Source organism: Glycine max, chromosome 13 (genome assembly GCF_000004515.6).
Source record: "Glycine max cultivar Williams 82 chromosome 13, Glycine_max_v4.0, whole genome shotgun sequence".
Classification (NCBI taxonomy): domain Eukaryota; kingdom Viridiplantae; phylum Streptophyta; class Magnoliopsida; order Fabales; family Fabaceae; genus Glycine; species Glycine max.
The window spans coordinates 30,960,534-30,972,081 of NC_038249.2; the positions used below are offsets into that span (position 1 = coordinate 30,960,534).

At 31.7% G+C, this 11,548-nt stretch overlaps 1 protein-coding gene across 1 annotated transcript; it reads right to left on the reverse strand.

Moving 5' to 3' along the window:
• Positions 1-7,156, reverse strand: LOC100795887 (WD repeat-containing protein 13). Its single transcript, XM_003541560.5, has 12 exons — positions 6,770-7,156; positions 6,019-6,134; positions 5,311-5,383; positions 4,000-4,147; positions 3,762-3,899; positions 3,330-3,469; positions 2,338-2,385; positions 1,361-1,471; positions 1,095-1,276; positions 895-1,016; positions 483-559; positions 1-411 (listed from the first exon to the last, which is right to left on the reverse strand). The coding sequence occupies exons 1-12, from the start codon at positions 7,031-7,033 to the stop codon at positions 286-288; spliced, it is 1,545 nt and encodes a 514-aa protein (XP_003541608.1). The 5' UTR covers positions 7,034-7,156; the 3' UTR covers positions 1-285.
• Between the last annotated feature and the right edge of the window lie 4,392 nt (positions 7,157-11,548).

The window sequence follows — 11,548 nt, forward strand, 5'->3', positions numbered from 1 at the left end:
TTACATAGAACAATGTCAAAACAAAATATATTCCTCATAATTCGTATACAAAATCCCTATTCATATCTGATAATACATTTTCTTCCTCACAAAACAGTAAACTTTTTAATATAATTTCCTACGTTTCATATGAGGCTGTGGATGATTGATTAATTGATTCTCACTTCATGGGTACAAAATATATTGCAGCAAAAAAAATAAAAACATATATATAGCACAAAAAAATACAAAAGGAGAATGGTAAAAGCGAAAGAAAAAGGAAAACATCGCTTTAAACTTCTACTGTTATGTATATCTCTTTTGATGTGATCTTTCTCTCTTCCACACAATTACTACGCCGTAAAAATCAGATGAAGCCAATAAATTTTCTCCATGGTTCCAGGCAATATCCATCACAGGAAACCGGTGACCCTGCATAACAAAAACTAATTCATTTTGAGCTTTATTATAACATTAATACCTTCCATGGAAGTAAAACTAACCTGTAGCTTGTTCACACATGTATTCTTTGGCTTCGTTAAATCATAGAAATAGACATTTGAGTCCTCACTTCCAGCAACTTCACATGACAAAAAATGATAGTGTAAAGAGAGACAGCAACTGTAATGCTGCTTCAGTCAAAGATATTTCAGAAAACTTAGTTTGCACTTTGAAGCATATCGGAGCCTTCATGGTCTTTCAAGTCTTAGCGTAAGCATTATGTATTGATAAATACTTTTCATTGACAAATACAGTGAGTACATAATCCTAGAGTTATGACTGCATGTGAATTATTTTCCAGTTTGACACAGTTGGGAGTTTGGGTTTGATTTAATCAGAGAAGAATTATTCTTTAAAAGTCCTTAAAGAGACCGAAGGGGGAAAAAAAAGAATGCAAGAATGATATCAACATACCTATGAATTCTCCTTTTTCAAGGGAAAGAAGAGGACAGAAAGAAGCTTGAATTTTGTGTATACGTGGAGCTAATTTGAGTGAGCATCGAAGAGTTAAATAACCTTTTATCTCCAAAGCCACACTATAATAACCAACATTAGTTCTCGAAAGAAAAAATAAGAGTTCAAAAAGACAAGCGATGGCAAATTAATTTTGGAACCTGAAGAAAGACAGGTTTCCATCCTGAGTACATGTCAACAACACAGGTCCTCGAGCCAGAAGAGAGAAACTCCGATACTGCACAGTTGTGACAGGAGATTTGTGTCTGCTGCTACTTCGGTAACGATGAGAGCGAGATAGTACACCTGTGTGGGAGTTCATATTTACTGAGTAAATACATCCCTGCACATACAATCCAGTACCTAAAGAAAATGAGATTAACAAATAACAATTAGGATATACAAGTGTATATATAGAGCAGCTCACCTGTGCATCTCCACAAAATAAAAGATTTCCAGTATGATCATGGTCCATAGAGGTAACTTCACTGTCAAATATTGATTTATTAATTACCCTTCCAGTGCTAAAATTGAACACCTGGTACCATCATATAATTTTGAGAAAAATAATAAATTACCATAACAGGTAATGTAAGTAAAAAATGGCAAAACATAATAGCATAGGATTTTATAGGGAAAAGGTGTAGAGATAGTAACTAAGCAACAAATAGTTAATAGTGGGAATATTTATCAAATCATTAATTCAAATACATGTTGATTTGTTGAATGAATTCAACTGACTGTCGTTGCCTTCCTCTTGTTTCAGTGTCTGAACAAACAAACATTCTTCCTATCAATTGACCCAATCATATGATCTACGAGTCTGTTTGAAAGTGGGGAGTGGAAAAGAAATGATGGGAAGGGAATAATTATCCTTACTTAGGAATTTGAAATTTTGTGGAAGGGAAAGTGTGTAGAGCCATTCCCCCCATTCCCATTCAAACAGTCTTTTTGTTCCCTCCTAACTGAGGGATAATGAGGGACTACTCTTATTTTAAAGACTAGCCATTTACACTTATTTTAAAAATATTATATTTAAATTTTACAATACGCCACTTATAAACCAGAAAACCTTCCCATTTCTTCCCTCATTAATATTCAAACACAGGAAGGTAACTCTCTTTGATTCTCTATTCATTTTACTCCATTCTCTCAAAAACTTCTGAGCATAACCATAGCACCAAACCACAAAAAATAAACTGTTCTCCATACTTTACAAACAAAGAACACGATGCAGCTTCAATGACATTTAAGGTCTGAGTGAAGCCACATTAAAGACATTTCAGGTTTACCAAGCAAGAATGGAAATGACTAAGATCAATACATTCTAATAGAGAGTCTTCAGCTTAGCTGTCAAACGAACATGTTACTTCCTACCAAAATGAAAACAATTAACATATTTACATTGATTTCTTTGTTTGCATTGCCAACTGAAAGGAAGTTGTTATTTACCTGCACCAAATACAGAAAAGATAGTCTTCAGTAACAACAAAGGATGAAAGCAAAAGAATAAATTTATTTACCCAAATAAGATATCAAAACCCACATATAGGAAGCCATATCTTTGGAAAAATCAAACAAATTGCAAAAGAATATTTAAGTTTCATTAGATGAGTCATGAGATGAGATGAAGAAAGATATATGATGCAAATTGTTGTCATTTTCCTCAATCTTTTCTAACAGACAAACTCCCCTCCTCCCATGCTCATCCTCTCTTAGAGAAGAATATTTCACTTTCACTAGATGTGACAAAGACAGAAAAAATTCTACATACTAAATTCCCAGCAACCAAACACAAGCAACCAAAAATAAACCCAATGCGTGTAGAGTAAGTCTTAAATTCTTTAACATGGGTCATAGACAAATGTACTAGTTCACCTCATCATTTTCTCTTTTTGAAATACAAGTTCAACTAACTAAAAAAGACATAAGAGAGAGAATAAAAAAGAATTACAAGTAAATCCAAGTTCAAGACTACAATGAATGTCTCTGTCCTTCTGCAAACTATGAGAGAGATTAGATTCTACCCTTAAAAAATCTAGCTCTCTTCAGTCTAGGAAAGTCAACTTTATCACTTCTCTTAGTGTAAAGAATGACTATTAGAACTTTTGGAAAAAGATATGCAGAACAGTGAGAATCTAGTAAATTGAAATGCACACAAAGCAAGAGATAAAGGGCAGAAAATGTTACTTTTCATTCTAATTAAAAATTATAAGATGAAATTAACAAAAACATGACCAGAATATCATGAGTTTTCAAATCTAAGACAAGGGTATTTTGTCCAACTATGAAAGAAGGCAATGCTATCCTCTGAAGAGGTGGGAAGGCTAGCATTCTTTATACACAAACCCTTATACATAAGCGCACACACACACACACACCCCATTTATACTTACAGGGTGAAAACGGATACACAATTGTGAAGAGACTCCATATATCACCCGTATGCAAATACCTTTCCCTATCTCCCATACTCTCACAGTTTTATCCAATGAAGACGATGCAATGTACTGATTGTTTGATGTAAAGTCAAAATCTGAAAATAAACCAGCATATGAAGTCATTCAATAAATTAGGGAGCATTAGAATTTAGGAAATCTTGTTAAAACATGAATAAGTAACAAATTCAGAAAGAATATTTGGTCAATGACTGACCATTTCTTTCTGAAATCTGGCTAATCTGATCTCCAATTGGAAATATATAGATCAAGATTCATTGATCCATAATCCCCCGTTAAAAAAGTAATACATTAGATGATATTGCCTTAGTGCACTTGACCATACATGTCATGCAGGATTAAATATAGAACAAAGACAGTCTATCCAACCTGTTACATCTTTGGAATGCCCATTTAATTGTTTGATGACTGAAGGATTCTCAGATACACTGCACACAGTCAAGGTTCCATCTGATGCCCCATAAGCAAGTAGATCAGAACTCATGTGCCCAAACTTCAACACAGTAACTACACATAAAGATTTTCAGGATTATTCCACCACACAAACAAAGTAAAAACAGAGACTAGTACTAGGGTAATGGAAAGAAAAATCTGGATTGGACTCTACCAGAAGCTTTGCACTGATCAAAGATGCAATGCATTCCAACAAAAGAATAGGCAGCCTCAACCCCATGATGTCTAGGACGATCAGAATCACTTATACTTGAGCCAAAACTTGTTCTATGATTATATACTGGATTTGCATTTTGCAGATCCTACAATGTAAATGAAAACACAATTTTGACAAATGATACAAAAAAAAGGTAAATGATCAAAGGCATATGAGCTAAATTGTTCAAGCCACCTTCAATTTTAAAACAATTAAATAAAGCTCCAAATTATCATGGCATAACCCACATCCCTTCACAGTATAAACACACTAAGTATACTTGTAACTGTCTTGTTAAAGGTATGGTCATTCTATTTCATTAGTGTAATCTTTATGTAACATCTAATCAAATAAAGAAGTTCCATGTAAATTTCCCCCAATCCAGGAAAGATAGGTGTATTTACTGACTGACAGCAACTTGTACAATTGTAATTTCAGCGAGAAAAGCAATGAGCAAAACTTACTAATATCAAGAAAGTGATAGCCAAATCTACCCAGCAAATATAGGGTTAGTTCAGAGCCAATTGTTAGTGAAGAATTAATTGCATCATCTACGGGCAATTCTAACAGCTTTAAGTTTAACCCAAAATTATCTAGCATTTTTCCCAATGTATCTAATTTAGTTTCTGAATGCTTTGTTTCGCTCTTCTACAAACATTTTCTTCATAAAAGGAAAAATAACTAAATAAGCCTTCCTTGACAACAACATGCTTGCACCCAGCCAAAGCACATACAGCCTAGAGCCTAGGTTACTACCAGTTCAAATGAATGGCTAGTCATCCAATCAGTTATCAATTATTACGGTACACTGTGATAGCATCTATGTACTTAAATTAAGGGAAAAATGTTTAGTTTCTATAATTTCGTTTAAGCTTGGTTTTGGTCCCTATACTTTCAAAATGGTAAATTTCGTCCTCCAACTTTAAAAATATATGAATTTAGTTCTTCTTCATGTTTCAACTTAACATTTAGTAGCCGTTTTAACTGCCACAAATTTGCAGGAGGGACTCAATTCATGTATTTTCTAAAGTTGAAGGACTAATTTCATCAATTTGAAAGTATAGGGAAGAAAACCAAATTTGACCAAAAGTATAGGGACCAAAAACACATTTTATTAAAAAGTATAAACCCCATTAAATAGAATATGTCTATCTGTTAATAATTTTAATTAATATGGCATTTCTCTATCCCAATTGTTACAAGTCAAATACTGCAAGAGGTATGTGCAATATAAGTATATTACAACAAAAGCTACAATGCACAACTTACCCGCCCACAACTCAAGCTGTCCACCTCAGACCAACGGGTCCCGTGAGGAGTTGGAGATGGAAACCATCGGCCACTGATGCATCAACCAGTAAATTATCCTGATGTCAGAATTGTATGGAAACATAAATTTAAACTAGTACCCTGAATGAGAAAGCTGCATTGACATAGATGTGGTTATAATTACAAACAGAAACTGAAATCGAAGAATTAACCACAAAGAAGTACATGAAATTCACATTAAAATAAGAAATGAAGGAAATTGATAGGGAAAAAAATGTATAGAAATTAAGATCATTTTGATATAAGAAGAAACAAAGTACAAATGTTAGAAAATACGATATCTTCCTAAACTAACCTACAGCATACCAGAAAAAAGAAAAGTGAAAAAAATTACACCAGCTATTGATAAATCATAATCATCTTGTAAATATGTTAAAAGACAAATGGTCATAACTTTCCTACATATGTGAAGAAAAATAGTGCATTTTGAATGAATATCAACATCTGTTGTTCAAAATTTTCCATTTTTCCTACAGATCAAAGTTTAATTATTGTCCAACAACACATCCAGATCACTTTGAAGCCCCACGTCCAATCATGGGCATCTTTAATTCTTTGTTTCATCCCCTTTGGTGGACCATTAAGAAATCATGTGATGCAAAATTAAGCATATCAGTGCTCATCACTTCAAGCAAAAAATTCAGCAACCTGTTTCCCGGAGTACTCTGGAGACTCGGGGTGCGCAAACTATCCCTTTCCCAGTTCCTAGGCCTACTTATGTAATTCCGATACGCCACATAAGTTTTGCCATTGCATCTCCAATCCTTCAACACAGTCACAGGTCCATAAGTCAAAATGTAACAACCACACAGCCACAGGAGACAACACTATCACAAATAATAATAATAAGAGCAAAAATCCTTATGTATTTTTGGTATTGTTCTCCAGTCAGAATTAAAGTTTCACCTTGGCGATCCATGTAATAAAGGTGGTTGGCATTAAAGGTTAACATAGATTACCGAGATAAAACTCCAATTAGGACGAAAAGCACTATGGAACATTATCTAAACACTGTTCCAATAATAATAATTCAGCACTCAACTTAATTAAATATAGTTTGTGACGATTGATATGAAAAAGAGCCATATAATCAAAACTATGAGCACAGTTAAGAACAGAATTTAGCTACGAGCATTGTAAGAACTAAGAACGCGCGAGTCAACAAGCTTATAATCCAAAAGTCAAAATGTAACAATACACAGCCAAAGGTGACAACATTGGAAGAAAAATTAAAAAAAAAAAAAAAAAAAAAAGAACGTTATCACCGGGAACAATGCAAATCTATCACGATTGATCTGGAAAAGAAACGAACTAAGAGGACAAAAATGCACGAAAAAGTAACGAGATCGACACGGTGATTAGAAAGATTATTAAATTAGAAATTCTACACGGAGCATACTCTGCGGCGGAGAACGCCGGCCTCGGCCTTCCGATGAAGGAGGAGGCGGCGAATGCCGATGTACTCGGGATCTCCGTCGGTGGTGGCTGGCTGAAGCAAACAACAGAACAGTTCGGGATCTGATGTACTCTTCTCGTTGTCGTTGTTGTTGTTTTCGGTGTCGTTGCTCTTGTTATTGTTGTTGTCGGTGTGGTTTTGTTGGTGGTGGTTTTGCTGCGGTTCTGGTTCGCCGTCGTTGACGGCGGCGCTTTTTTGCTCATCCATGGTGTCCTATGGAGTGTTCATCGGAGAGCGGTGGCCAAGCCCGATTCCCCGGCGAACTTTGCAACGGTTAAGGTTAATGCGTGCGATCCGAAAGAACAAATAGGAAGAGAGAGAAATTAAATGGAAAAATTGGGGGAAATAAATATAAATAATAATTAAATATTGGGGGGAAAAACTGAAAATGCCAATTATCTTTATATACTAGTAAATAGTTTTTTTTTTCAGCTCAAGTAAATAGTAATAACTAGATAAGATCCGGACGATGCATGATTAAATTTAAAGAGATAATATTTTTGAATTATACAAAGATTATATTATTTTATTAATTTCTTATATTATTAACAAAAAAATTATAATCAATTTAAATATCTATAATATAAAACTTATTTATTAATAAGAAATAATAAAAAATAATTAAATGTGATTAATTTTTAATGCAATTATAAATTTAATTCTGATAATATTGTTATTAAAGTCAAAAAATTCTATATAAACAAATAAAATTGGATAACAAAGCTCAATGAAAATAATAATGAATTTAAATCCAACTAATATATCAAAAATAATTATAAATATAAAAGCCAAAAAGTCTTTATGTGATAGATAGTATATATATTTTATTGGTATAAATATTAATTCTTTTAAACAGTACATTTTCATGTTTATAAAAATAAATTATGTGATAAATTATAAAAAATAAATAAATCTTATCGGTATAGATAATATTAATTAATTCCTTTAATTTATTATTATTTATATAGTCTCATTTATATATAGTCTTTTGAATATTTTTTTTAAATGTGATTTATGAAGATATTATGTGATCATAGTTTTCTTTTAATTTGTTTCCAAACCACACAATAATGTGAGAGAGGTATGTTATACTATTTTTTATTTGTGCCTAGGAGAATATAAAAAAATCATAAATAACTTAAGTTTACAAATCTGAAGAGAAGCTTTCTTAACCAATATTGAATATCCCAAGATTAGCATTTGCCTTGGTTTTAATTCTATCTCATACAATTTTTATGCTATTTTTTTACCATATCATTCATTACTTATGTTATTTTCTTTATTTTTGTTCTTACCATATCTTTCTCTTTGTGCAACCCGTAATGTTCATAACTTCTCGCCTATATATTTACACATAATAATAGAGGTGGTATTCATTATTAGTTTCTATTTTTCTTCAAACTTATTTATCTTTTAACTACTATAAACTCAAGCACAACAATATGAATAATATAAAGCTAACTATTATCTTAAATAATAAACTTTGAATAATTAATATTACAAATAAAAATACATTATTTGACTTATATTTATTTAATTATTAATATAATATTCTGTTTTAATAAATATTCTAGATTAATATTCTGTTGTATTAATCTTCTTTTAAAAATAATACTTTGTCTTAATAAATATTTAAGTAACTATTATTAAGGAAATTAAAAAAAGAAAGAAAAAACCGTACATAAGACGGATCCATAATCTAGTTTTCTTTATTTTTTTATTTAATAAAATAGGGAAAAAAAGACTTTGTCAGTACAATTTTGTGAAGTCCACGAACCTTGGATGGTGTGACTGTCTGGCTGACTTTTCCTCGAGATGTTTGTAGATAAAAGGGGCATATTGTTTGGGTATTGATATTGGGCTCAATTTAGCCCAAAGTGCTTGTGACTTTGATGCACAAATAATATTATATTCACGCCACTTTTTTCAAAGTGCATTCCCATTCTTCTTCTTTAAATTCAAAAGACTTAAATAACCTTCTTATTTTAAACCATATTCTTTCTCTCACACAGTCACACACTTATCCCTCCCCCCAACAATGCACTCCTTTCATGGCAACGGAACACTTCATCTTTCTTTCATTAGAATTGTTCATCTTTTTTCACTCCATTTGTTACTCCAATATGATATCTTGCTTCAATCTTTCTTTTTTCCTCACTTTCTTGATTTTACTAATACGATAACTTTTTTTCTTGACACAAACTAGGAAAATTGTTTACAAGTTTCAAATCTTCATACATGATTTACATGATTTACACGTGTTATGTAATTTAGTTAGAGGTTTAAGAGGTGGATTACATGCTTATCTTTTTTTTATTAAATTTCACGAATGTTTAGATTTAACTTCCAGAAAATACTTTCTAGAATACACAAATTTAAATAGTATTTTAGAAAGTACTTTCTTGAACCTATTGTTTTGTATTCCTCAAAATACCTTCCAAAATGATTTTTACACTTTTGTGTTATGTGAAATACTTTCCAGAATAATGATATTAAAATATTTTAAGTATATAGAGCATTAATGATAGAAAAATTAAGAGGAAAAACTTTAGAGGTGTACTTAGATAGCAAAAGTCAAATAATTTTATGAGATATAAACTATGATTATATATATATAACTTTGATCATATTGTCAAGAACAAGTTCGGTCACCACCTATCAAACTTTTGTTGGTAGATAAGTATGTTTATATTTGTTTTTTGAAGACATAAATATGTTTATATTGTAACATCTTTAAATATAACATGAAATTTAGAAAATTATAATTTCTTTGGAATTAATATTCTAATTTAGTGAAGATAATTTTTTGAAAACCCTTTTAATCTTTTTATAACAGATTACTACTCTTTTAATTATTATTTATACAAAATTGAAAAATATAAATGAGGTATTTTCATAGCAATTAACTAATTACTTTAGTTGAAAGTATTCTTTTATTATGAATTATAGTTATTTATTATTAGTGACACTAGTTTATTAAAAAATTAAATTAGTGATAATTCTAATAATATTCAATTATCATTCTTTATATTGATGGCTAAATGACAAAAGTAGTGTAAAAAAAATATTTATGTGAAGAGTTATTTTTGTCACGAAAATAAAAAGAGATTCCAACTAAGATGACATCTCTCGATATTTTTTTGTTTCCGTCGAGATGTCACCTTAGACCATTTTCAATAGGTGATTTGGAGAGAGATCTTATGCTAAAAATGTTTTTGCAGGTTCGGAGGCCGAAGCCATCATGTGTGATGATTTTCTATTACAATAAGTGCATTTTCTATTTGGAGATTTTCGTTTTCCTTCTTTCTCGAGTCATTCCCACGTTGATCCATACTATTAGCAACTCACATTCACGTTTTAAATTGTTGGGTTCATTTTCTTTTTATTTGTCTCATTTGGCATAATCCAACGGCTTAGGAAAATGGTTCAATATAAGTGATTGGATTATCAACTAATTAAAAATGCAAATGAGATTATAAAATGATGCAAAAGAGAATCACACCACCATCACCTTAGGGTTCATTTCCATGTTAAAAACAAGGTTGAAATCATTGTAGCCATCAAACTTAGGTATCCTCTTATTTCTCTCAATATAATTCACCTTTAAGTTGTAAAAACGTCTACGTAGATATGAAAAACTTGCTCCAACCCTTCTCATTTGGATCAATTATTGTTGAATTTTAATTTTTACGGTGGTGACGAAATGAAGTTGTTGTTCTCAATGTTCTCGACATTAGCCAGCATAACTCGTCAAAATTAAGATGTTGTCAGTGTTCTCGACCTCAAAAACATAACTAAAAGCAAGATGAAGATGATGTTCTTACTCTGAGTGTTCTCAATATTCAGCTAATACATCAGAATGAGATTGTTAATTATTGCTGTTAGAGTTCTCGATTTCTCGCTGCTCTAAGCCAACTTTCCTAAAGCTTCAACAATGAATAATACACACGTACACAACTAATTTTTTTCTAGAGATTAAAATTGATTAACACAGGCGCACAAAATTTAATCTCTAAGTTTGAAATATATTAATTTAAAAATTAAAAATGATTAATTTGATTAAGTTGGGTTAGTTCAAGTTGAAAAAAGATAAACCTGATATCCGAACCAATTGTAATTGTTTTGGTTAGGATTTGATCAAAATGAAAGTAACCAATAATCGAACCAATCTGAACTAATTTTTTGGTTTTGTTTGGATTATTAGGTTCATTGGATGAAAGCTAATACTATTTACACTACCCCTTCATTGCTGGTACGTTTCCCTTTAGATTTTTTTCTCCCTATAATACCCTATAAAATACACCCCCCTCATCATCTCTCTCAATAAGTTTCTCCGACGAAAGAAGACTACTTATCCACTATTGAAGCAACACACGGTGACAAAGTGTGGAATTAGTTTTCTTTTCTTTTCCCCTTTCTTGTGCGGTTGTGCCTTTCACTATGAACCAAAGAGGAGGTTAGAGTCATGTTCTGAAAAAATTTCTTAGCTTCGTGAGAGAATTTGTTAGAGTCATGCACAAGAAGTCATGGTCGCGGGTACTACTGAGACAAATACAAATGAAAGCCACATTGGGAATTCAGATTTGAATCAATTTTTTTGAATGCACAACGGAGACACTTTTCTGGAAGCAAACTCACATGGGTTCGATGGTTTTCCTTGATTTGGGGACAGACACACTCATTAGATCACACATTCACTCATAAAACTTAAAACACTATTTG

Excerpts from the sequence above, each read along its gene's own strand:
- LOC100795887 (XM_003541560.5), bottom strand. The coding sequence starts at position 7,033 with ATGGATGAGCAAAAAAGCGCCGCCGTCAACGACGGCGAACCAGAACCG. Across the intron at positions 3,900-3,999 it reads TGATCAGTGCAAAGCTTCTG|TTACTGTGTTGAAGTTTGGG; the intron begins GTAGAGTCCAAT and ends CTTTATGTGTAG. Across the intron at positions 560-894 it reads TGAAAAAGGAGAATTCATAG|TTGCTGGAAGTGAGGACTCA; the intron begins GTATGTTGATAT and ends TGTCATGTGAAG.